The sequence below is a fragment of the Leopardus geoffroyi genome, chromosome A3 (genome assembly GCF_018350155.1).
Source record: "Leopardus geoffroyi isolate Oge1 chromosome A3, O.geoffroyi_Oge1_pat1.0, whole genome shotgun sequence".
NCBI classification, from domain to species: Eukaryota; Metazoa; Chordata; class Mammalia; order Carnivora; family Felidae; genus Leopardus; species Leopardus geoffroyi.
Genome location: NC_059336.1, coordinates 29536981 through 29562473, shown reverse-complemented (window position 1 = coordinate 29562473; position 25493 = coordinate 29536981). Strand labels below are relative to the sequence as shown.

The following is a 25493-nucleotide window of genomic DNA, read 5'->3' as shown; positions in this document are numbered from 1 at the left end:
TCTGTATGTATTATATGGGACACAAGAACTTGGTTATTTTTTCAAATGGATCAAATATTTACATGTAAACAATGAAACCATAAAGGTACCAGGAGAAACCATAGGATACATTTTTAAAAATAGGGGCACCTGGGTGGCGCAGTCGGTTAAGCGTCCGACTTCAGCCAGGTCACGATCTCGCGGTCCGTGAGTTCGAGCCCCGCGTCAGGCTCTGGGCTGATGGCTCAGAGCCTGGAGCCTGTTTCTGATTCTGTGTCTCCCTCTCTCTCTGCCCCTCCCCCGTTCATGCTCTGTCTCTCTCCGTCCCAAAAATAAATAAACGTTGAAAAAAAAAATTAAAAAAAAATAAAAATAAAAATAATGTTGGTGTGACAGAGGCCTTTCTAACGATGACAAAAATCCAGAGCACTTAAAAGATTGAGCGGTTGGGCAAGTTTCGTCATAAGAAGTTACAAGATAACAATCAACTAGAAAGAAAAAAGAGCGACACATGCAAAGGGCTAATTTCCTTAACATATACTCCTACAAATCAATAACGAAAGCCAATCCTTCATAGAAAAATACACAAAGGGGGCGCCTGGGTGGCTCCGTCAGTTAAGCGTCCCACTTCGGCTCAGGTCACGATCTCGTGGCTCATGGGTCTGAGCCCCACATCGGGCTCTGTGTTGACAGCTCAGAGCCTGGAGCCTGGTTCGGATTCTGTGTCTCCCTCTCTCTGCCCCTCCCCCGCTTGTGCCCTGTCTGTCTCTCTCAAAAATACGTAACAGACATTAAAAATTTTTTTAGGGGCGCCTGGGTGGCGCAGTCGGTTAAGCGTCCGACTTCAGCCAGGTCACGATCTGGCAGTCCGTGAGTTCGAGCCCCGCGTCGGGCTCTGGGCTGATGGCTCAGAGCCTGGAGCCTGTTTCCGATTCTGTGTCTCCCTCTCTCTCTGCCCCTCCCCCGTTCATGCTCTGTCTCTCTCTGTCCCAAAAATAAATAAACGTTGAAAAAAAAAAAATTAAAAAAAAAATTTTTTTTTAAAAAAGAAAAAGAAACAAAGGATATGGACAGATAGTCCCCAGAAAAGGAAATACAAATAGACTTTAGATACCTGAAACCATGTTCAACCTCAGAGTGACAGAAATGAAATTCACCAGGATATCCCAATACACTTTGCTGACAGAGAAAGATTTAAAAATATATATATACATATAGTGACCACTGCTTGTTGCATTTTTCAACCCCAAGATCACTTGCCTTTACTCCCTGAAGATTTTACTGCTGCATCACTACCCATACTCTTGGACAATGATCCTGTCATAACTCTTGGTGGTTTCATTATCAATATAGATAGATAGTTCTTCCAAGACATTCTCCTCTGCATTCCGTGAGCATCACTCCTCCAGTGACCTTGTCTCTACCTTCCCTTGGCCACATCCTACTGATAAATGTAATCCCTGAATAATCCTACCTACGGACAACCCACGGTCTCACCATCTTCTAACCTCCAGCTCGACCCCTTTCTGGTACCTCAACTCCAAAAAATTGTTTCGCCCCATCACAGAACGTACATGCCATGTATCTTGCTTTCTCTTCACCCGCCCATATTCCTCTCCCTATCTAGCCTAAATTCCTGGTTCCATTTTCGTAAACACCCTTTGCATACTCTTTTCGCTCTCTTGCCCTCTCGGGTTTCAATACACTCACCTGGCAACCCCCTAATTCTGCTTCTATGCAACTGCTTACCTGTTCTGCACCTGCCCTCTCATGTAGTTTAGTGTGGCTGGAGAAATTTCTCACTTATGACCATAAACCTGAGGCAGGCCCTTCGTAGCTGCTTGGTAATCACATGACGTTTCCATGGTTCACTCATCCTCCTGGACAACTATTTCATGCCCTAGTGTCTCCTTCTCCATCCTTATCCTTCACTGTTGACCTTGCTTCCCCTTACACTGAGAAAACAAAGCAATCAGGAAAGAAGATGTCCTGATTTGCCCACTTCCGGGTCCAGGCTCTCTGACTTCCTTGCTCTGTCCATTGAGAACTGTCTGTGCTCCCAGCTAAACCAGTCCTCCACCCGTGCATGGGATCTCATGCCCTCTGCTGACTAAAGGACATGGCTTCAGCAATTTCCACCTCTATCTCTCCTGTAGCATCGTTTCCCCCTTTCCTACTGGGTTCTCTCTTCAGCATAGGAAGACGCTGTATTTTTTTTCTTGACCTTTTCATTTCTCTGATTTCTTTATTTTAATTTTTAAGAAATGTTTATTTTGGGGCACATGGCTGGCTCTGTTGATTGCGCATCCGGCTTCGGCTCAGGTCTTGACCTCACAGGTGAGTTCGAGCCCCGCAATAGGCTCTGTGCTGACAGCTCAGAGACCGGAGCCTGCTTTGGATTCTGTGTCTCCCTCTCTCTCTGCCCGTCTCCCGCTCTCTCTCCCTCTCAAAAATAAATGTTAAAAAAAGTATTTTATTTACTTACTTTAAGAGAGAGAGAGAGAGAGAAAGAGTGCAGGTATGCATATGTGAGAGCAGGGGAGGGGCAGAGACAGAGGAAGAGAGAGAATCCCAAGCAGTGAGATTCTGAGGCAGGGAAGCCTGCCCCAGGCTTGATCCCACCAACCGCCAGATCATGACCTGAAATCAGCCAACAGTTGGTCACTTCGCCGACTGGGCCACCTAGGCGCCCTTCTGATCCCTTTAGAGCAAAACCAGAGTTCCTCTGTTCACTGCCTCTAGTCTCTCTTCTCCCGTTCTCAGACACCCTCCTAACAGACTTCTGCCCCTCCACTCTATTGGAATAGCTCTTGTTCAGGTCACCAATGTCCCCCTCATTGTTAAATGTAATGGTCAATTCTTAGTCTCCATGAGATCATGACCTAAGTGGAAATCAAGAGCTAGCTGCTGACTGAGCCACACAGGTGTCCCTGGAATGTTTTCTTATCCAGACTTCTAGGACATTCCACTCCTCCGACTTTCCTTGTACTGCCTTGGCTGCTGTTTTTCATTCTCCTTCGCTGGCTCTGCATCTCCATGACCTCTAAACACTGGATAGCCCAGATTCAGTTCTTGGACCTCTTCTATTTTCATTCAGCATTGATTCTCTTAACGACTTCATTCATTCATTCATTCATTCAGATTTCTATCTGCAGCCTGGACCTTTCCCTTGAGATCCATCATCATGTTTTCAGCTGCTTATCAACCCCCCTGGACATTTAACAAACATCTTAACACCAAACTCCTGACCTCTCTCCTCCCAAACCCACTTGTCCTGAAATCTCTCCTCGGGAAATAGGAACTCTGTCCTTCCGGGCTGATCAGCTCAGAAATCTTGGATATGTCTTTAACTCCCCTCTCTCTGTGTCACTTTGTCTCTCCTCCCGTAACAGATCCTGTCAGCTCTGCCTATGAAATTTATCCAACCACTTCCTGCCTAACACCCTGTCTATAACAGCCTCCGCTTACCCTCACCTGGATAACGGTACTGGCTTCATAACTCAACTCCCTGCCTCCCCCGTTGCCTCCTACAGGTCATCTGCAACACACGAGTCAGAGTGATCTTGCTAAAATATAAATCAGGTCATCTCATTCCCCTCCCAAGCCTCTCCTGCCTGCCCCCCTCTCCCCTGCCCATGGCTTCCATGCCATTCAGAATAAAAGCCAAAGTCCTTATAATGATCTATATGCAACCTACAAGGCCCTGTCTGCATGGTCTTGCCCGCCTCCTCCCCCACCTGCTGGTTCTCTGACACCACCTCCTCCCATGGTCCCTCTTCCTCCGGTCACCTGCACTTTCTTGCTCCTCCTTAAATGCATCAGGTACGCTCCTGCCAAGAATATTCTTCCCCTGGATTCAAACATGGCTCACTCCCTTACTTCCTTCAGGCCTTGGCTCAAATGTCATCTTTTCAGCGAGGCTTTCCTTAAATCCTCTAAAACTGCAATACCCCCTTCCTGGGCACTCTCTGATCTTTCGTGACGTTTGCTTTTTCTCCTTGGCCGTTACCACCATCTAAGATAATATCCATTTCACTCATTCAGTTCGTATCCACCTCCCCTGCTAGATCATAAGCCCATAAACACAAGCATTTTTGTCTGTTTCAGTCACTGCTTAATCCACAGAATATGGAAGAGACCCTGGCACAGAGTGAATATTAAAAAATGTATATTTGTTGAATGAATAAACAACATATTTAATTGGCCAAAGGGTGGGCAACAGGCGTTCTCAAAACTGCTGGTACGAATACCAACTAATCTCCACAGAAGGCAAATTGACAATAACTATTAAAATTACAAATGCAGGAGCGTTTGGGGGGCTCAGTCAGTTAAGCATCTGACTTCAGCTCAGGTCATGATCTCATGGTTCATGAGTTTGAGCTCCGCATCGGGCTCTGTGCTGACAGCTCAGAGCCTGGGGCCTGCTTCAGATTCAGTGTCTCCTTCTCTCTCTGCCCCTCTTCTGCTCATGCTCTCTCTCTCAAAAATAAATAAACATTAAAAAAATTACAAATGCATATCTCCTCTGACCCAGAAGTGCTGCTTTTAAAGTATCCTTCATATAAATACATGTATGTGCAAAGTGACACATGGAGAAAGTAAGCCACTGCAGAACATTTTATCCCTGAAAAGGAACAAAAACAGCCAAATTGTCCAGCAATGGCAGACTATAAGAAATTATGGCTTTTCCATCCCATGGAATAGTTTGCAGTAGCAAAAAAGAAGAAAGAGACTTCTTGTGTCCTGATGGAACCTCCCAGATACACACGTTTTTTAGAGAAGAGAAAAGGAGCTGAAAAGTACAGTCAGTGTGCCATTATTTTTATAAACATAAAAGGAAAGGTACAAAAAGAATATGTATCTGCATTTCCTCATCTATGTGCAGACTATCTCAAGAAAGATGCCCAAGAAACTGCTAACAACGGTTGCTTGTTTGGAGGGCAATGGATGGGTGAGACGCAGAGGTGGGAGCCTACCCCCCCCCCCCATAAACTCTTTTAAACCCGAATTTTTGCTCCTGTGAATGGTTATCTATTGAGATGAGAATAAGGAGAATGATTCAAAAGGAAACAAAATAATTTTTAAAACACCGTGGTGGCAGCATGCATCTTTACACGCATCGCCTTGACAATCCTGTGACTGAAACCCACCAAGTATGTCCCCACTTTTCAAACGAAGGAAACGGGAGTTTAGAGACGTCAAGTCAAGCAGTGCAGGGGTAGAATGGGATGGGGGACTGGAACCCTGCTTACCCTGCCTTTCTCTTGCCAGCCCCTCAGTCCTCCCAGCCCATGTTCTGGGCTCTGGTTCACTTCCTCCGGCCCCCACCCCCCCCCCCACCCCGGCTCCCCAGAGTGGTGCCCTTCCACAGGGACCACACTCCTAGGCCCAACCCCAGAAATCTACCACCGGGAGCTTCGCTCAGAGGCCAGGGGTGGCAGCTCCCTGGAGTCTGACAGTTCGTCTCTGCTTAGAGCCACCAACAGGAGGGTGGGTGTGCCACCATGCCCCGCGGCTGAACCCAGCCCGCCCTGGCCCCCCAGGGCCTCCAGCCTGTACCTGTCAATAATGACCGGGTCAGAGGGTGTCTCGTTCCGGTTGCCACAGCTCTTCCGGTCACAGCACCGGCTGGGGGAAGATGAGGAGAGAGGGAAGGAGGAAAGGGAGGGAAGGAGAAGGTGTGTGTGTGTGTGTGTGTGCACGCGCGCACGAGTTTGCACACATGCTTCAGGATGAGGATACTGATGTCTTGTCTCTGACTATGGAATCCCTGGTCCAGGGGACTCATTCCCAGGAGCCTGGGGGAGAAGGAAGGGTCTTCGTGGGGACCTGGAGAGCCCAGTCCTGAGTGCAAGGTTGGCTGGGGAACCCTTGTCCCAATGGCATGCTGCTCCTGGCGGATGCAGGAAAAGCAGGCTGCCGGCCACCTACAGGGTCTCTCCCTCTCTCTCTCTGGACACTTTTTATACACATAGAAAAGAGCTCAAACTGGAAGCATGCAGCTCATAAGTTTTCAAAAAGTGAACCCACCCAGGCAACCAGCACCCAGACCAAATGTGATGATGTGATCAGAGCCCCAGAAACCCCCTCATGCCTCTTCCTTGTCACTACTCTTCCCAAAGGTAGCCAGTGTCCCAACCAGATTTTTGAATACTATTCTCTTCTCCATGCATGAAGAACTGCCTCTCAGGACCCTGTATGACTGGCATCTCCGGAGGAGACCTTGCCTAGAAATGCCAAGCTCTGGGGGCGCCTGGGTGGCGCAGTCGGTTAAGCGTCCGACTTCAGCCAGGTCACGATCTCGCGGTCCGTGAGTTCGAGCCCCGCGTCAGGCTCTGGGCTGATGGCTCAGAGCCTGGAGCCTGTTTCCGATTCTGTGTCTCCCTCTCTCTCTGCCCCTCCCCCGTTCATGCTCTGTCTCTCTCTGTCCCAAAAATAAATAAACGTTGAAAAAAAAAAAATTAAAAAAAAAAAAAAAAGAAATGCCAAGCTCTGGGGTAACGAGGGAAGGGGAGCCAAAAGCTGTGCCCCCCACCCCCCGCCACCGCCCCGCTCCCCCTCCCCACCCCGCTGAGGGAGCACCCTGAGGTTCACCTAGGAAGCAGCAAAGTTTCCTCTCTCTAGCTCCTGAGCTAATCCGGGAGGCCCAACCCTGCCCCCCCCCTCCCCCAAGCAAGCCTCCCCTGAGCTTTATTAGTTAAGCTTTCCAGTGGTGGCAGGAGGCCTCTCTTACAAAAACACTTGGCGAAGCCACATAAACAGGCCAGGCTAATGGGGCCTCAAGGACCCTCTCTTCAGCCAGCACTGTGCTCAAGGGCCTCCCTCCTCCCTCACCGCCTTCCCCCACCCGGCTTCCCTAGGGAGCTGCGAGGAGGAGGAGGGGGGTGACAGTGGTCAGGGGCAGGGCCTGGTGGGGACCGAGGGGCAAGGTGCAAGTGACCCAAACCTTCTCACCTGCACATGATCTCATGAGTGAGCAGCACTCGGCACATTTCGGGGTTCTTGTCCTGCCCCTCATAGATGATGGCCTGGGGGGAGAGGGGGAGCGCACAGGCTCGAGGGGAAGGAGGCTCCTCTCAAGTCCAAGTGGAGGGAAGAGATGAGCCCCGCCCCCAGGGAAGATCATGCCCTCCAACTTGCTCTGGGCCTCTGGGGCGCCCAAGAAGGCAAAGCAGGAGCTGGGATCTGGGCCAAATCAGGACCACCACAGTGGGGGGCGGGATGGGCTAGAGTGTCAACGAGGTCGGTCTACAGATTCTGGTTGTCCGCAGGCCGCACTTTCCAGAGCCAGCTCTGTTTGAGGCCGGGGATGTCCCCAGACCACAAGGACCAAGGTCAAGTTATTGGTGGGGTAGACACACTCTTTCCTCCACTGTTTCCATGCCCCTGGTGGACCTCTGCCTCCTGCTCAGAGGCACTGTCCCTCTGGGCTCTCCGTATCGTGTCCTCAGCCCAGGCCCCCGTGTCCCCCTTGCACAGTTCTATCAGCCTCCCCATGGGTCCCTTAGCATCTGCTCTGCCCCGAAGCAGGGAGTGCGAGCTTCATAAACCGCAGCTCTGGTTTCCCACTTTCTAACCCTCTGCGCCTCCCGGTCAGCCCTCACTTGTGGGGTCCCTGTCTCTCTGGACCTCCTCCAACCCCTTCCACATTTGTCCCCTGCACGGTCCCGTTTGCCACACTGCCTGGTCTGCCTCCCACACCGCGGTGACCGCAGGCTTTCTAGAAATAAACCACTTCTTCCTCTGCCTGGGGATTGGGTGGAGGCTACTTGAAGACTGTGGGAAAGCCCGTCTCCACCTTGCATTCCAGGCCACTGACTGGCCCATTTGTGACACAACCCTGCTCCTTACCAGCACTCACAACTTCTCTGAAGAAGCCCTGAGTCTTGGGGCCCTGCCTTTGGCAGGATCCACAGGGATTTACTCAGATTTCAATTTCCCCAAGCTCCTTATGCCGGCCTCTGAGCCTCCTGTGACCTTCTACGGCAGCAAGGCACTAAGGATCTGCAGTAGAAGCTCTGGGGTCCCACCCGGTCCCCTTTCCTGGACCAGTGCTCCCATCCCCCAGCTGTGGTTAGTGTAGGCTGCTAAGGGCTTTCTCTTGAGAGTTGCCCTCAGCACATAGGAGCTGCCTAGCCTGGAAATGTCTCAAAAGTTACACTCTCCCCTTGGGAGTGGTCCGCAGCCAACGACTGACCGATACAGGGTACAGAATCCTGACCTCCTTGCCTCAAGGGGGCGCAACTCGGTGTCATTCCGTCTCTAGAGCTCCCTGCGGATCAGGCTGAGGCTAGACTCCAGCTGGGACCACGTGCTTGCTGAGCCCCGCTCAGCCTTCTCTGTCCTGCTTCCTTCTCTCCCCTTCTCCTGAGTGCTTCTCCACTGCTCCCCAATAAAGCCCATGCACCTGAATGCCCCTCTAGTCGGGGCTTCTAGGGGAGGCAACCTAAGAGCCTTTGTCCAAATATTACCTTCTTCCAGATTGCAGGGCAAGGCCATGCACACCCTCCTGCCGTGTGGGGGCTGGCCCAGTGGGGAGGAGCAGCATGGGGGAGGCGGGGGCAGGGATGAGGATTCACACTCAAATGGGGTCCGAGAGGAGGGCGGGATGGGCCTGAGCATCCCCTGGGCTGGCTCACCTGCTTGGACATGGAGTCAATGAGGCGCACATAGAGGTCCTGCTCCGTCCGAAGTCCTAAGGGTGGGGAGGTGGAGAGGGCTTGCTGGGGCCTCCGATGACGCCACACCCTCCCCACCTGGAGCCAGGCCCTCCTCCGCCAGAGGAATGGGGCCTTCTACGTCACACAAGGTTCGGGGATCCTGGACCTCCTCTGGGCGTCACTCACCATTGTTATACACCAATCGGAGGCGGTAATGGATCCCGTTGTTTGTCTTTTCGGCCCCAGGTTCCTGCAGGGACAAGATGGGGAGGATGCTTAGTGTTCACGTGGATCCTCCAGCCTCCCCTCAGCTCCCCCCCCCCCCCAGCCACCTCATCCCACGCCCTCTCCCTCCCTTCCATCCATTCCACCCCCCTCTCTGCCCGCCCCCTCACGGGCTGTCCATTCAACTGCCCAGTGGGAGGGGGTTCCGGGAAGCCCTCCCTCCCCACCCCATGCTCTGGCCCACGAGCCTCTCACACGGTCCTTTTCCACGAAATCGATGAAAGCTGTGCGCTCCACCTCCACGGGCTGCCCCTGCCGGTCATACATGGCCAGCACGAAGTGGAAGAAGTTGGATTTCCTGAGGTTGGAGGGGGGCTGCTTCTCAAAATGTGCGCGTGCCAGGCCCACGCCACTGCGAGGAGGAAAGGAGCTGGAAAACCACCGGAAGTGCCCTCCGGAGAGAAAGACCCCATCGCCTCCGACCAGGAAGGTGTGCCGGTCAGGACGTGGGTCTGACATGGCAAGAGTCTGGGCAAGAAATTAGATTGGATGGGCCCATTCCATCCTTGCCTTTGCCAGAGATCTCAGTTCTAGACAGGGCTCCCCAGACGGCGGTCACCCTAGCCTGCTCTGCTGACAAGTGTCACAGCAGGCAGCAGTGGAGGCAGGTTTTCCCCTGGGCCCCACATTTTGAAAGGCTGATCTCTAACACCACATATATGAGTGGCCAATCTAACTGACCAGAGGCTCCTGTGACTGCCCTTTAGAGCATCAGGGGGCAGCTAGGAGGTTCTGGAACAAACAACCCGCTGTACCCCAGCCCGTGACATGAAACTGGTGCAGGACCACTAATCTGCCCAGCCCACAACCCGGGCTATGTCTGAAGGCAGGGGGTGTCCTCCGTAGGTATATAGGGACCTGCCTTCACACTTTGGGAAAGATACACGCTGGTTCCCTTGGGCAGAAGGACCTTCTGGTCTAGCCTTGCCCAGACTTTCTCCTGGCTCATCAGAAACGATTCCTAGAAGCAAGGCCTGGGTGAGAGCAGAGGGAAAACAAAGGCCCTATTCATCAAGTATTTCCTCAGCCTCAACGACGTACCAAGCACTGGACGCATGGCACTGAGTGGGGCCAGAATTAAATGCCTGGAAGGGAGGGAAGACAGATACAGAGAGCTATAGCACAAGGCACGGTGGTGGGTACTCCCCAAAAGATGTTATTATGCAAAAAATCTATAGAGGCAAATCACTTCTGTCTGTGAGAGGTGAGGGAAAGCCTTCACAGAGACGGTGGCTGTTCCCCTGGTTCTTGAGGAGTGACTAGGAGCTCGACAGTTGCAGCAGGCCAAGGGGCAGAACAAACAGCATGAGAAATGGTTGTAGGTGTGAGGGTTGGTGTCACTGGACCAGATTTTAGATTTTAGATTTCTAGATTTTTTTTTTTTAACGTTTATTTATTTTTGAGACAGAGCATGAACGGGGGAGGGTCAGAGAGAGAGAGGGAGACACAGAATCTGAAACAGGCTCCAGGCTCTGAGCTGTCAGCACAGGGCCCGACGCAGGGCTCGAACTCACGGACCGCGAGATCGTGACCTGAGCCGAAGTTGGATGCTTAACCGACCGAGCCACCCAGCCGCCCCTAGATTTCTAGATTTTAGAAAGTGAAGAGAAGAAAAGTTGCATTGGTAGTGCCAGACTGCGGAGACACAAAAACCAGGCCATGGAGTTTAGACTTTCTCCTCCGGGCCACTCTTAAAAAGAGTGTTCCTTGGGTCTCTCGTAGCTTCAGATCCTCCTTCTACAAAAGGTGGCTGTGGCCACAGTCACCGGGAAATGAGGCTTCATGGCGTGCACAAGTGTATGTGGGGGGCCCTGCGACACCCTCCAGGAATGGACCTTACTTGACTTGGCTCAGGCTGGCGTTCCCGCGTGTGGTAGCCAAGATGGTGCCCCATGATCCCCTCCTCCTGGCATTCGCGCCCTTGTGCAGTCCCCTCCCAGACTGTATCGGGGTTGGGCTGTGTGGCCAATAGAATGCAGCACAAATGAGAGCATATGATTTCCAAGGTTAGGTCATAAAAGACACCGTGGCTTCTGCCTCGTTCTGTTGGATCAGCCACCCAGGGCAAAGCTGGCTGCCATCTTGTGAGGACACTCAAGCAGCCATGTGGAAGGTCTACATGGAGAAGACCCAAGGTCTTCTGCCAGCCCTCAGCTTGCCAACAGCGTGAATGAGCCACATTGGAAGAAGATCTACGAGCCCCAGCAAAGCCTTCAGATGACTGCAGCCTCATAAGAAGCCCTGAGCTGCTCCCTGATTTCTGACTCTGAGAAACTGTGTGAGATAATGGATGTTGAGGGATGTGGTTTGATAAATACAAGGAAAGGCCACCAGAAGGTTCTGAAGCCAGGCAGGGCTTAGAAGATGATGCCTGTGGGGAGGGTGCAGTGGGGTGGGAAAGAGAAGCTGCCCCAGGGATGTGGATAGGATGAGGGTGATGGTGCTGGGATATTCATGCAAAACCATAATATCTGGGATATCCTGGCTTGAGAGCCTTGTTATGTTTTTACTCATATTTATTCAGGATTTTTTTAAATGTTTATTTAAGAGAGCGAGGGCACTGTGCACACAAGCACACGCAAGGTGGGGAGGGGTGGGGCAGAGACGGAGGGAGAGAAAGAATCCCAAGCAGGCTCTGTGCTGTCAGTGCAAAGCCCTATGTGGGGCTCGAGCCCAGATCCCACGAACCATGAGATCATGACCTGAACCGAAATCAAGAGTCGGACGCTTAACCCACTGAGGCACCGAGGCGCCCCTCCTTCTACATATTATAGTAAATACAATGAAAGGACCAGTGTTCTACCTCTTTAAGCCTACTTGAGAGCTTCACCATTCCATGTGAAATGCTGATTTCAGAGGCAGAAACGATGGTCTTCTTTCTCTCTGATCAAGGAGTTGGAGGAGGGCCACCCACACCTTCTCTTCCTCACCAACCACTTGTCCCTTTCTGCAGGGATGTTCCCCCTCCAGCTTCCCATTTCCTCAGCCTTCTCCTCCCCTCCCTTTCAGGCTGCCGGTCCTTTCAAGTCCTGGCCTTGACCCTCCTGCTTCCCATTTGCCAGAAGCAGGGATGCCCGAAGAGCTTTGATCACAGCAGGTCCTTGATTACTGTGGATGCATATGCTAATGAGGCAGCAACCCTGACCCCAGGACCAGTTTAGGGGTGGTGGGAGGAGGTGCTCCCAGGGTCAGGTTCCAGGACCACCTGAGGGGAGAAAAGGCAGAAGGGTGGGCTTGTGGAGCCCTCCCCGATCACTGTGCCCTTTATTCTGTCAGCTAGCCTAGGGAAGGTGTCTAGAAGGCTCTCAGGCAGCAGGGATGGAAGGTCCAAGGAGAGGGGCCTTAACAGACAAGGGGTGGATGCCGAGCAATAACGCAATCCCCTAGACCACTCAGTGTACCCTTTCTTCACAGACACCCCTGCACTTCCAGGCCAAGAGTAAATCAATGATGTTGGCATGCGTCTCTCTCATCCATCCCTCTTGGCAAATGTCAGTCAGTCCCGGGTCCTGGCTGCCTGCCAGCTCCTGCCAGGCTTCTAAGGACCAGACCTAGGAAGTCTGGCCCAAGTCCCAAGCCAAACTCCCTTCGCGGGGCTGCCTTCCATCCAAGAGGGGATTCCTGGGGAGAGAGGTCAGGAAACCCAGGGAGAGAGAAGAGAGCAGGTCCTTCTGCCCCCTGCCTGGGGCCTGCGTACCAGCACCCAGTGCTGCCAGCTGGGGGACACGGAGCAGCTGCACTGCCTCACGCACCTGTGCCCTACCCCAAAGTGGGGTCAGGCTCAGTTCCATTCCTGGGGCAGCCCAGCATCGTCGTCCCTTCCCCACCTTGCTTAGCGGGTCTGAGGCACCCGCCTCTTCCCCGGCTCACAGACATCCAGGCAAAACAGTGGGACAGGTGGCTAGTTTACAGCTCCCGACAGGATTACTATCAAGTGAACAAGGACAGAACAATATGAGGAAGAGCTCCAGCCCCCTGCAGACCCGGAGAGGACCGCAGAGTGGGCGAGACCCCTGCTGGGCACACCCAGGGCTCGCTCCTGGTCTGTGAGTGTTTGCAGTTCACCCTGCTCATACTCTGGCTGGACATGTGAGAGGGTCAAGGTGAAATAGAATAAGTTTTACTTTAAAGGCATTCCGGTATTTCCTATGAGCAAGAGACAGAGAATGACATAAGGGTCAGCACATCAGCAAGAACGTGAGGTAGGTCTGGACTATCCTTCCTTCTCCTTCCCGGCCCCCCCCCACACCCTGCACCCCCAACATGCAGGAGGTGACCAATCAACATCCCGAAGTAGGAGTGCAAGCCCCAAAGGGAGAGGGGTGGGAGGGGTAAGGAGAGACTTTTGCTCTTGTAATGAGGAAACAAACCAAGATGAAAGAACACAAAGGAAGAAAAGAGAGACTGGCTCAAACTCAGAAAACAGACACGGGGGGGGGGGGGCAGGGGTGCAGAGAGGTCTGAGAGCCCCTGCTGGGTGCAGGTGGGCTATCGGTGGGAGGTGGGGCCACTGTCCGCTCTCTTACTGGCTTAGAGACAGACGGATGTGGATGAAGGCCAATGTCTCTGATTCTGTGGTCTCCAAGATGCGGTTGCCCAAGACCGCCACCGGGATGCGGGGAGAAACTACAGGCATGTCTCTGGCTATGAATCCTTTATCTACAAGAAAGAAGGGCAGCAGGAGTAGAGTCCCTGAAGTCTGGAGAGGCAAGGCTTCAAAGGCAAACAGTGATTCCAGGAAACACTTGGCCAGGCTGGGGAATGAGACAGGGAAAGGCACTCCCTAAAGGGTGCCTTATCAACAAGTTACTGCCCTGGGCAACCGCAGCTCAGGCGGCTGGGAGCTCTGGAAACAGTCTAGAACAGGTGCTGCAGAGTTATCTGCCGGAGGGCTGGAGGAAGGAGCTGGGGTAGTCATCCACCAACTTCAGCCATTGGCTGAGGGCTCCCGGGGCAGCGTTTCTAAGGTACTTTGTGGCCTGGCGTGCAAGCGGGCAGAGCGGGCCCTGGCAGCCTGCGGAGGTTCCGGGAGGCAGATGCCGGCAGGGGAAGCAGACCCTTTACCAAGGGTCCGGAGGGGATTTGGGTGGGGTACCAACTACCAGCCATCGGGAGGCCCGCGGTGTGTTGGAAGCCGGTAAAATTACAGCCCAAGGGACTGAGTGCAACTTGGCGGATAGGCCTAAAAACTGGCTCACCTGGTGCATGTGTCGCCGGAGCCTATAATTCAGAGACATTTCGTTCACTTAGCATCGTTAGTGCACAGAGCATGCCGCATGAGCGCCTTTTTCAGATAAACGCAGCTGAGTGACGAAAACAGCCACGTCGATCACTTTTGTGAGGCTCCAGAAAGAATTACCCATCTCCTGGCTTTCTTCAAAAGACTGTTCTGGACAAAATGTTTAGAACAGTTTCCTGTGGACTCTGGAGTGGGCTGAGGTGGCGGGGCATTTGCTCTTGTACTCAAGACCCCGGATGTGGGGGGACAAAGGGCTCGTTTTCAAAATCCCGCCAGGGCCCACTTTGCCCCCTTGCCAGCTTCTGTTCTGGAAACAGCCCAGAAGTTAAAGGCGGCTGGGACAGAAGAGCTCTGGTTGGTGCGGCTCCTTTAGGGTCTGAGGACACCTGCTTTGTAGCAGGCAGGGATGCGTGTGGGCTTCCTGAGCAATGTGCAGGAAATCCAGGTTCAAGCTGACCCCGAGGACAACCCGACCCTCACAGCTAGGGCCATTCAGGTGGCCTGTGCTTTAAAGCACGTGGGGGATGCGTGCGGGGACACGCTGGGGGCGGCAGAGTTGTCTGGCTGCTGTTGCTGGGGCCACAGCGGCCCCCTGGAGATGCTCCTTGGCCAGGCTGAGCGGGGTGCACCCTTCTCCAGGCAGCTGCTGGACCCCGCGACCCCCCAGCTTTCCAGGGCAGAGAGCATCTCACAGTCTCAGCTGTCTCCTCGGGAGGTCACCTGGGGCTCCTTATGTCCTTGACTACACGCTTATAATAAACACGAGCAATCTAAAACAAGCCTCCCAAACCCTCAGAGGAGGAGGGGCCGAGGCTGGAGTTTGGCGTCCCCCCAGAGACAGCTCCTCCCGCCTCCCCCCCACTCGTGCCCGCCTGGACAGGCCGAAGTTCTGAGCAATGTCTTGGCTTGGGCCTGATCCACCTTGGAATCTGGGGAGCTGGGGAAATGGGGACAAGCCCCGAAGGCATCTGTAATGGCGGAGGGGGGGGCGGCTTTTAACCTGCCCTCCCCCAGGAGGTGTGGAACAAAAAGCAGGTCTCCTGTATCTCATCCTTTTGCCTCCCCTTTCCCTAAAGTCTCTGCTAATCGCAGTTCTTCTTTTCCCCATCCTGGCACCGCCGCATGGGTCTCTCCTTTCTCTGCGTCCTCTCTTCCTCCAAGTGTCCCGCTGGCCCTGCTCCCTGCAGGCCCCCACCTCCCCGGGGCCCCTTGGGACTGCTGATAACCATCACGCTGGGGCTGGCACAGGATCTGTTGGCTGCGCCCTGCCCGGCCCACCATGCCCAGAGCCCAGATGTGCCACAAAACAGGAAGATAAAAGCGGCGGCTCACGGGGGCGCACACACCTGGACGGTGTGGGTACCGGGAGGACCCCGAGGCTCTGAACCGTGTCCAGAGGGGTCTGCGGGAGCGGAGGCTTTGGGGCTGCTTCGTATCCCCTGCTCCCACTGCCCCATTCCACTGATTCATATCCCCATTCCCGATGCGGGCATCGGCTGGGCTCACCTGCCACGGGAAGATGTCTCAACCACCGGGGGTCCCCCAGTGAGGGGGTGGGAGGGAAGGGGTCTCACTGGCCAGCTCTCCCACCCTTCCTCTTGCCCACCCTTCCAGCTGTAGGGCTGCCCACCCTGCTTCTCTCTGCCCACTCCCTCGCCACCCACCCACAGGCCTGCCTGCCAGGTCCCAGGCTGAGGAGCGGCTATTAATTATTAAAGCAAACAAAAGCATTTCCTAGCAGGGAGGCCAGCCTGCAGCTGCTTACAGGAAAGGCAGCCCCAGCTGGCTTCCCTCTCAGGGCCTGCCTGTGTGCTGGGACCAGCTCAAGGCGGAGGGCGGGTCTGGGTCTTGCAGGGGTCTCCCTGGGCTGCCGCCGGGGCCGCGCACCTCAGCAAGAGGACGTGGTCTGCAGGGTCATCCGGGGCACACGGGCTGGGGCTGGGACCTGCGGCTTGGAGATGAAGTCACAGCACTGGCCAGGGATCCTTGCGCAGAGCTCCCCACTGAGAAGTTCCTGCCAGCCCTCTGCACCCGACTTCCCTTCCCTCCCCTGTTGCCTCTCCAGGGCAAGGGCACGGAGCCCCTCTTTTCTCCCTACCCCTCTTCTGCTCAGGACTTCCTTCCTCTTGGCAGAGAGCCTCCCTTACCCATCTGGGCAGGTTCTGGGCCTTCTCTACCCCTCCCTTCTGTACAATTTGGCTGTCCCAGTACCCGGTTCCTGGAGTCAGGTGGATATTGGAGTCCACAGACGTGGAGAGGGGAGCCCAGCAGAAAGGGATTTGGGAACTTTCTAACATCCACTCCTGTGCCCTTCAGCAGATCCTCGTTGGCCCCCCTGCTGACTGCTCTAGCCTGTCCTGGTGCTGAGGACACCAGGATGAGAAAGCCACTATCCTGGCCCTAAAGGAAGGCACAGGCTGGAGGGGCACAGGCTGACTGATACTGCGGCCAGTATCCTTAGGCAGCACTAAGAACTGAGGTCTGGGTGGGAGGGCGCAAATGGAGGAGGTGCTGGGGTGAGGGGTGGTCCCCGAGACCATAAGACTTTATTTAGTGGGTTTTGTGCATCCTGGGGCCAGGGGAACTGTTTCAAGAGGCGTTGTTAGATGCCATGTATCAGGTCAAGGGCTCCAAGGGAGTTTGGGGCCAGACGGAGATGAGCTTTGAGTGCTGAATACCTGGGAGGAAGTAGGGGTGACTGAAGGTTTTAATTGGAGAGAAACAGAGTGGAGAAAAGTTCTTTGGAAATATTGCTCTGGTCCCCCCAGGGCATGGCAGATGATTTGGGGGGGGGGTGAGAGACTGGGGCTGGAGCAGTGGGCTAGGAGGCTGAGGTGGGGGGGGCGGGGAGGGAGGTTAACCTTCAAACCTGGGAGGAAAGACGTGGAGGGCAAGGGAGTGCTACTGTTAAAAGTTGACCTCTGACTGTGAGGAAACGTCTAGAAGCCTTGACAATCAGGGGGCTGTGGGGCAAAGGCATCAAGGACACTGTCAGATCCCAAGCAGCCTTGGGGAAGAGTGCTCCTGGGCACATTTCCCAGAGGTGCGACAGGGCGGAGCTGGGCAGAGGTTGAAGAGGCAGGGGCAGAGAAAGGAAGGTTGGTTGTTGCTGTTTCAGGAGGGAAAGACCAGAGCAGAGGACTGACTGGGGACCAAGACACAAACTGGAGAGACGACGGGCCGCTGTTAGAAGAATGAGGAGAAAGGTTCAGCGTGCTCCCCTGTGGAAGGAGGTGGCCCAGAGTCCCCCAAATGGGGGCAGGGGCTCCCAGTCTGTGCCCCGAGGCCCAGAAGTCTCTGGACTTGCAGAGAAGGAGCCCAGGCCTGGAGAAATGCCCCCTCGGCAAACTGGGGAAGCCTACTGAGTCCCAGCAATGTGGCCCTGGGGACTCAGACTGGACACCTCAGTGCCACTCAAGAATGCCCGCGTGCAGATGACATCCCTGCTGGTCAGATCCCCTGGCAAAGGGCCTCATCCCTGCACTTCTGTAACTACACAGGCTACAAGTGCACTGCCTCCTTGTGCATCTGCTTCCCCCTCATCAAATCTGCTGGCTCGAGACAGATGCAGAGGGTCAGGTGGGAGAGAAATAAGGGACTTACACCCCCGAGGCCCCACTGGACCTCTTCACCCACTCTTACAAGGAGCTCTCACCACAGCCGATGGTGGAGAAAATGAGGGAGCCCCCCATTAAGAAACTGACCACCTCAAATTAAATAAAAAAACAGAACCGACAGAAAAACAGGCAGGATACAGAATTGTATACACAGCCCGGGGGGGGGGGGCGCGCGGAATGTGAATGGGAAAAAAGATGGGAAGGAAATACACTAAAAACGTTAACAGTCGTTGTATTAGAACAGGTGGGTTTTGGTTTGCTACTTACCCATTTTTCTGAAATATAGTTATATCACGAGGAAAGCTATGTAAATTAATTCATCGGCAAGACCCTCTCCTCTTGAAGAGATGAGTTCCAGAGAGAGCCGCCCCCCCCCCCCCAGCACTCCCTCCGACAATCAGGAAAGGACAGGGGTGCAGAAACACAGGGTTCAGTTCACACATGAAACAAGGTGTGTGTCCGTAAGGGCTGAGGTTCGGGTTGGTGTCCCCTGAACAGGCTTGGGGATGTGAATGTTGGGGCAGGGTGCCAGACCTGCTCTGCCCTGGCACCCTCCTCCCCCCCATCAGAATCCCCTCAGGCTGCTGGACAAGTAGCTGTTCAGACCCCTGGGAAGCCCAGCTCCCAAGTGCCCTGGGGGTGTGCAGAGGCAGCACCTCCCTAGTCCCAACCACTGAGAACTCCCGGCAGGAGAGCTAACATCCCCCTCCCAGCCCCAACACACACGCACCGCCCACAAGCAGGGCACAACAAGTCGGGGGTCCAGGTGTTAGGAGGAACAGGTCAACAAACCTTTTAAACTTCCTTCCCAAATCCAGGAGTCCATTCCCCACCCAGGCCCCCTGCCCATACTCCTGCAAAGGCGTCAGAGGAGACGGGCATGGGTGCTGGGTTCCCAGGGACCCTCTGCCTCCCCCAGGACCACCAGGAAACCACTTTGAGGAGAGGCGGGACCTGAGCGCCCTGCCCCTGCCCCAGCCCCAGCCCCAGCCCCAGCCCCAATCATTCAAGCCAAGTCGACTGCCCACCTCGCTTCTTCCCTACTCTTCAGCCCCCAGCCGCTTCTCTGGCTCTGGCACACCCCCCTCCTTCAACTCTGAGGGGCGTGGGAAAGCAGAAAGGGGGCTGGGTTTTGTGCCTTTCCTGGCAGAGAGCCGCGGAATTGGACAAGGAGAGGCAGTGGGACTGCCCACGAAGGAGGGGTTGGCTGTTCCTTGACGGCCGGTGGCTGTGGGGCATGGCTCAGGGACAGCAGGCAGCGGGGATACCTTCTACTCTAGAGCCGTGGACCGCCCGGCCCCGGAGCGACAGTCAGAAACCAGAAATCAGAGCCGGGACCGCGGCAGAGGTGGCAGAAGCCCCGCCCCGGCCCGCCCCACAGCCTCAGGAGGAAGCAGAGGCACTCGGGGCAGGGTGGGCAGGAGAGCTTGCCGGCACTGTCCAGAGTTGGGGGCTCCCCCCCACCCCTCGCCCCAGCAGCTCAGCAGGCTGAGCGAAGGCGGCGCGGAGCACTCCAACCCGAGCGCACGGGGTCGCGTCCGAGCGCTTACCTCTGCGCCGCGGTGCTGGCGTCCAGGATGCCCGCGCCCTGCATCCAGGAGCGCACCGAGCCCAGGCCGGCGGGCAGCAGCGGCTCCTCCTTCAGGTTCAGCCCGCCGCGGGGCAGAGTGTCCTGCGCGGGGAACATAAGGGCGCGCAGTCGGTGGGCGCCCCCGCCGCCGGGAATGCGGTCCCGCCGCGGCTGCGGGCGTCTCGGCTCGGCCCGACCCGACGGCACCGGGCGCCTCCGGGAGCTCAGCGCAGCGCCCAGTCCCCGCGTCTCAGTGCGCGCTCGCCTCTCGGGCGCTCCCTCGGAGAAAGCGGGTCCGCGAGCGCCGGCGCTGTCCCCTCCCCTCCCGGGGCGCGGGGCGGGGAGATGGAGGGATTCCCCCGCGGCCTGAGCGCCGGCGGGCGGACTGCGAGCGAGGCGGGGAGGGCGGGAGCGGAGCCGGCACCCGGTCCGCGCGGAGGCGCCCCAGAGGCGCGCTCTGGCGGCTGCCCAGGGCCGCGGTCGTCGGAGGGGGGGGGGGGGCGAGCGCCCCGGGAGCTGCCTCCGGCGAGGCGGGGGCGCGGGGCCGCCCGCCCTTTCCCCCTCACCGCCCCCACCTCCCGCCCGCCCGCGGCGCCGGCGCGGGGCGCTGATTACCATCCGGGAGGCGGAGGCTGCTGGCGCGGAGCTCGGCGGCGGCGGCGGCGGCGACAGCGGCGGCAGCGGCGGCAGGAGCAGCAGCAGCCGCGCGTCCCGGGGAAAGGCAGGGGCAGCGCCGGGCCAGCAGACGCCGCCGCCGCCGCCGCCGCCGCCGGCTCCCCGCGTGCCCCGGCGCCCCGGCCCTGCCGCAGCCCCGGGCGGCAGCACCTGGAGCAGCAGCAGCAGCAGCCCGGCCGACTCCCCCCGGGGCCCGGTTCCCGCGCCGCCCCGCCGCGGCCGCCGCCGGCCGCCGCTCCCCGGGGCCTGGCCGCGGGCCCGGGCCATCCCGCCGCCGCCGCCGCCGCCGCCGCCGCTCCCGGGGGAGCGGGAGTCGAAGGGAGGGAGCGCGGGCGGGAGGAGGGATGGCGGGAGCGGGCGGGCCCAGGGGACTGGGGGCCGGGGGAGGCGGGGGCGGGGCGGCGCGGCCGGCCGAGGGGCGGCCGGGGACGTGACATCATCGGGGGAGGAGCGGCTGGGCCCGGGCCGCCGCGGTGGGGCGGATCCTGGCGAGTCGGTCGCCGGGGCTGGGGGCTGCGGCCTGGCCGAGGCCGCGGGGAGGAACGCGGGGGACGGGCGGGCCCCGGGAGGCCCGGGCTGGGGGGCAGACGGGGCTGCGACGCGAGGGAGCCAGGCCAAAGCCAGGGGAGCGCGCCACGCCGCCCTCAGAAACCTCCGCCGCCTCGGGGTCGCCGCGGGACAGAGCTCGGGCTTCTGGCCTCACCTCCCTCTCCGAGTACCCGCCGTATTCCCCGCGCTGACACCCTGTTCCTGCACTTGCTGTTCATTCCGACGCCTCCAAGCTTTTACTCTTGTTCTTTGCTCACCCTGCTGTCCTCCTTGTATTTCCCCCTGGTGAACCTGACCTCGGTGTGACCTCAGCCGAGGACTCAAAGCTCCCTCTCTCTCTTAGGCTGGGCCCCAGGCAGCCGAGCGAGCGGCGTCCCTGCGCACCCCATCCCTAGGCCCCTTCCCTGGGTTGCCTAAACCTACAGCATGTACGTTGGCGGACCGTGCCTTTCTGAAACCTCTTGATTTCTGATTGCCAGTTAGACACTGGGGACTCAGAGTTAGGACTCAGAGCCCAACGCACCTCCTCTTTCTCCCCAGCGTCTTCCTTCGCGGGTTTCAGTACTTTTTTCTTTCTTTGTTTTTTTAGTTTCTGGCACAAAAATCAACCCACCCTTGTTCCCAGGAGCAGAGCCATTTCTGCCCCTCTCCTCACACTCTGGCCTGGTGTATGCTGGCTAAGCTTTGAACAAGCCCAGAAGGAGTCCAGTACTGCCCTGCAGGGCGGCATGGGGGTGTCCTGCTCTGCCTGCGACTTGCCCTTTCAGCCCCCCCCCCCCCCCCCCACCCCGCGGAATACCACTTTCCGGCCCCAGCCGACTCCCATCCTGTTGGGGGACCTCCAAGTGTGCAGTTGGTGAGCCACCCACATCGACCTAGATGAGGGGTCCCAGGGGACACTGCTGGGCCTCCTATCACCCTGGAGGCTCCCCTGCCTTCTCTCTTGACTTCTCGCCTCTTCTCCATGTCTCCCTCCCCATCACTTGCAGGACCTGTGGCTCCCACCCGGACTTCCCCAGGTGTCAGCTTTTACCCCGGGTGAGATTATCAAAGGTAGGTCTCTCCCTAGGGTGAATTCTTCTGCCAGTCTCTTTCCTGACTCTAAATCCTTGCTCCTCCCAGCGTGGGCCCTGGACCACCAGCATCAGCACTACCTGGAGTTTGTTAGAAAGGCAGAATCTTAGGCGCTTCCCCGGGTCCGCTGAATCAGAACCTACAGTTTTACAAGATCCCAGGGGACGTATGCACCCATCACGGTTGGGAAGTGTTGCTTTAGAGAAACCCTCACAGCTTTCTGCACGTGCTTCACGCCTCTCTCTGACCTTCAAACCTACCTCTGGCTCTCTACGTTACCAGCAGACAGCCTACCTCTTACTTCGCGGAGAGGATCCGGGGAATGGCGGCTGGATCCTGCCTGTCTCTCTCAGCCGTTCGTGGTTTTCATCCATTCTCAGTCTTATCGCCCATTCTGTTCTCTCCGTGCACCCCCGAAAAACATGCGGACCCAGGGACCCCTCTACTAAGTCCCATCTTCTCTACCTCCTGATGCTGCCCCATCTGGTCGTCCTTCTTTCCTCTGCTCAGACCTCCGCATTCTTAAAGGAGCCCTCCCCTTGTCCCCGCCTCCCCTGCCAACATGTGCCCCTCCTGTGTCTGAGAGTCCTGGGAGCACTCCACCAAGGATGCCTCCCCAGCCCCCAGCAAGCCACTCCTAAACCCTGGCGGTCTGGCTCCCTTCCAGCTCTGCTGCTGTTTGCTCTTTTCTCAGGCCTCAGGCCCTCTGACTCCCTGCGGCACTGGGCTCTCCAGCCTCCCCCCTCCCTCCCAGGGAAGCCATCCAGATGGTCAGACCACTCTGCCTCTCTTGACCCCGTGAGTGCCCCGGGTTGCTGTGCCTTGCTGCCTTCTCCCTCCTCCCTTCAGAGAGCCGGTGATCTTCCACAGCCTCAGAGGCTGTCTTGGGGACGTGATCTCCTAGTGTGGGCCTCCCTCCTGCTTCCGCCAGTCCTGAATATCAGCTGGTGAGGACAGAGGCGGCCTTGACTCCCTGGGGAGGAGGGGAGCACCTGCCTCCATGGAGGGTCCCTAACGCAATAGCTCTGTCCCTGGGCCTGGGATGAGGCTGCTTCGTCTCCACAAACCAGCTCCTCCTCCTGCCCCCCCACCCCCACCCCTCCTGTCTGTCCACGGCACCTCCTCCTGATGCCCATCAGGCTTGGAGCCCAGGGGTTCATCTCGGATACTTTCCTCACCCTGACCACAGCCAACTCTTTGTCAGATTGTAAGGATTCCCCCTCGGGGTCCTCTTCCCTGCCCCAGTGCCCACAGTGAGTATCTTTAACAATGAAACTTATTTGTCCTCTACCGGACTCCACTTTGGCTTGGAGGAGAACTCCGCCCTTGTCTGATGATGACCTTCGTAGCTATCTCCCTGCCCCCAGCTGCCCAGCCCAGTCACCCTCCATTCTCCTGCCACCACTTGCTTAGAAACTTCCAGATGTTCATGGCTCCCTGAGTAGACATTTAGGGACTTAGTTTAGGGACATTCTGAGCCCTTTGATGCCTGATCTAGATGTCCCTTGCCACTCTTCCCTCCATTCCCTTTCTGTGCTAGTCCCTTGCTCACCTGACACCAAAGATCTTACTCCTCCCCCAACACAGGCTACCACTGTCAACAGCAGGCCTTTCATCTGGCTGGTTCCTGGGGGGGGGGGGGGGGGGCAGGGGAGGGGAGGGGAGGGCGTGCCCTCACTGTTGCCCCACCTTTCTTCTCTGGAAGCAACAGGGTCCATGTTCCTCTTCATGGTGGTTGAAGGGCTTGGCTGTTGCAGATCTTCACGGCTCTAGAAGACTCTTCCCAAAGTAGGGTCGGGGTATGGGTGCTCAGAGTTAACGTGGGGCAGAAAGGGACTGTTAATGGCACTGAGCTAAGACCAGGTTGGATGGGCTCCTGACTTGTATGGGTTTCTATTATTAACCACATGGACCAGAAAGAAACCAACCAGGATGGTGTCTGAGGCTTCCCAGGTCCTGCAGCCCCAGAGAAAGGCTTCTGGGTTAGAGCCACGGCACCAAGGGCCAAGGCCTCTGGGTGATGACGGTTATCAGTTGGGCCAGTGAATGGAAGGCCAGCGAGGAAAGTCTGAGTCAGTCCTTGTGGTTGGAGGTACGTGTCTCTGCTTTAGATCCAGCAAGTCTGTTTCTCGGAATTCCGGGTGTGTTTTTCTGTCTTGTGCTTCACGGGCACCACGGTGTGGCGGCGAGAGCCTTGTGAACGAACACTCGGTGTCACTGCAGAGGGAGTGACCTGGGCTGTAAAGATGCAGGGGCAAGTACTGGGGCCGGTACAGAAGAAGGGCCTGAGCCTGAGACCAGGACAGCATCTGTAAAGGCCAGTAGAGCTGAACGCGTGGATTTGCAGTAGGGGCTTCAAGGTGGAGCACCTGGGGCATCCCAGGGGATGCAGGAGAGCAGAGCATTTTCCCTGTAGGTCTGGGCCTTAGAACAGGATTTCAAAAATCAAAACTAACTCTCTGTCTCTCTCTCTCTCCCCCCCCCCCCCCAAAAGGGGGCTGCAACACCACAGACAACCGATCCCAGGTGGTGCCTTAGGCACAAGGCTCCAGGCCAGGCTGAGTGTTGGGCCGCAGCGCCCCCTGGAGGCCCAGGAGATTCAGGCACTTGGATCCACTTCAAGGTCAAGTTTTCTGATAGGAATTAGCAGAGGGACAGAATAAACACACTAAAGCCTCCACTAAATACGGTTGTTCGCGTGTTCCGTGAAGAAAAAGAAAATGCCTAGGGCCATTCCAGAAGGTTTCCTTGTGGGTATGCCCCGGCTGTCAGCCTTCCTCCTGGCTGACTTCCCCTGTTGCCAGGGGAAAGACCCACACTACAGGTGTTCGTCTTGCCTTGGGATCCCTCCCACTCCCGAATCTAGGTTGAGTTACTCAGTGTTGAATAATACACAATTGGAGTCAACACTCTGGAAGAAGAGTTGAGCTCCCATCTCCAATTTCTGGGCCAAAAGACAGATTGCATGTCCCCTCAATTTTCCTGGTTGTCCACACCCCTACCAGTCACGAACCATCTCAAAGACAACTAGTCTCACCCTCATTGAGGCAGAGGAAGGGGACCGTTTTGCCTGGTGCGGCAAGATGTGCTTTGTTCATCCAGAAGCTTTCAGAGAAATCCCCGGGACCTGCAGATTTCCAAACTAATGCTGTAGCAACATCCAACACTGTCCCTGGAGGCCTGCCCCTTAGTTATCCACAGGCAGTGGTGGAAAATCAGAAATAAAAGCATGTGAGTGTGATATATATATTTACTTGTGGGGCAAGATCAAATTCCTTTTCTGATGGCTGTGGGGTCAACAGGAAAGGAAGCCATCGATTCTGAGGTAAAACAGGGTAGGGTAAGGGAGGAGGGGAGGGGAGGTGGGAAGGGACTATTTTTCACCTTGTTCTGGGTGAAGTGGGGAGATGGCCCGGCAAAGGCCAATTCTCCAGGAGGATTAAGCCTCAGGGACCGTCATCCACACGGGCCCCTGCCAAGGCCCTTTGAAGGCCCCTTGCAGTGCATTCCCATGGTTATATATAATTGTGTTTTCATAAGTTTGTATATTTCTTTAAAAATTTAAAAAAAAATTTTTTTTTTCAACGTTTATTTATTTTTGGGACAGAGAGAGACAGAGCATGAACGGGGGAGGGGCAGAGAGAGAGGGAGACACAGAATCGGAAACAGGCTCCAGGCTCCGAGCCATCAGCCCAGAGCCTGACGCGGGGCTCGAACTCACTGACCGTGAGATCGTGACCTGGCTGAAGTCGGACGCTTAACCGACTGCGCCACCCAGGCGCCCCTTTAAAATTTTTTTTATGTTTATTGATTTTTGAGAGAGAGAGAGCACAAGCAGGAGGGGC

At 56.3% G+C, this 25493-nt stretch overlaps 1 protein-coding gene and 1 long non-coding RNA gene across 3 annotated transcripts in view; one reads left to right on the top strand and one right to left on the bottom strand.

Moving 5' to 3' along the window:
• Nucleotides 1–20723, bottom strand: part of EBF4 (EBF family member 4) — a 60848-nt gene extending 40125 nt beyond the window's left edge. Inside the window, exons 1-7 of one of the 2 annotated variants that reach the window (XR_006703295.1) lie at nucleotides 19966–20353; nucleotides 19331–19452; nucleotides 9120–9276; nucleotides 8826–8889; nucleotides 8619–8674; nucleotides 6934–7007; nucleotides 5539–5607 (exon numbers count right to left, since the gene is read on the bottom strand). Coding sequence is in view for 1 of the 2 variants with exons in the window: in XM_045445096.1 (XP_045301052.1) it covers nucleotides 5539–5607; nucleotides 6934–7007; nucleotides 8619–8674; nucleotides 8826–8889; nucleotides 9120–9276; nucleotides 19331–19452; nucleotides 19966–20292 (869 nt within the window). In the remaining variant the exon portion in view is untranslated. Of the gene's footprint in view, nucleotides 1–5538; nucleotides 5608–6933; nucleotides 7008–8618; nucleotides 8675–8825; nucleotides 8890–9119; nucleotides 9277–19330; nucleotides 19453–19965 lie in introns of both variants that reach the window. The other variant, XM_045445096.1, reaches the window with a different exon arrangement.
• On the top strand, nucleotides 20723–24889 carry LOC123580419. Its single transcript, XR_006703296.1, has 2 exons — nucleotides 20723–21627; nucleotides 22343–24889. It is a non-coding gene; the product is annotated as an uncharacterized LOC123580419 (long non-coding RNA).
• Nucleotides 24890–25493: the final 604 nt, after the last annotated feature.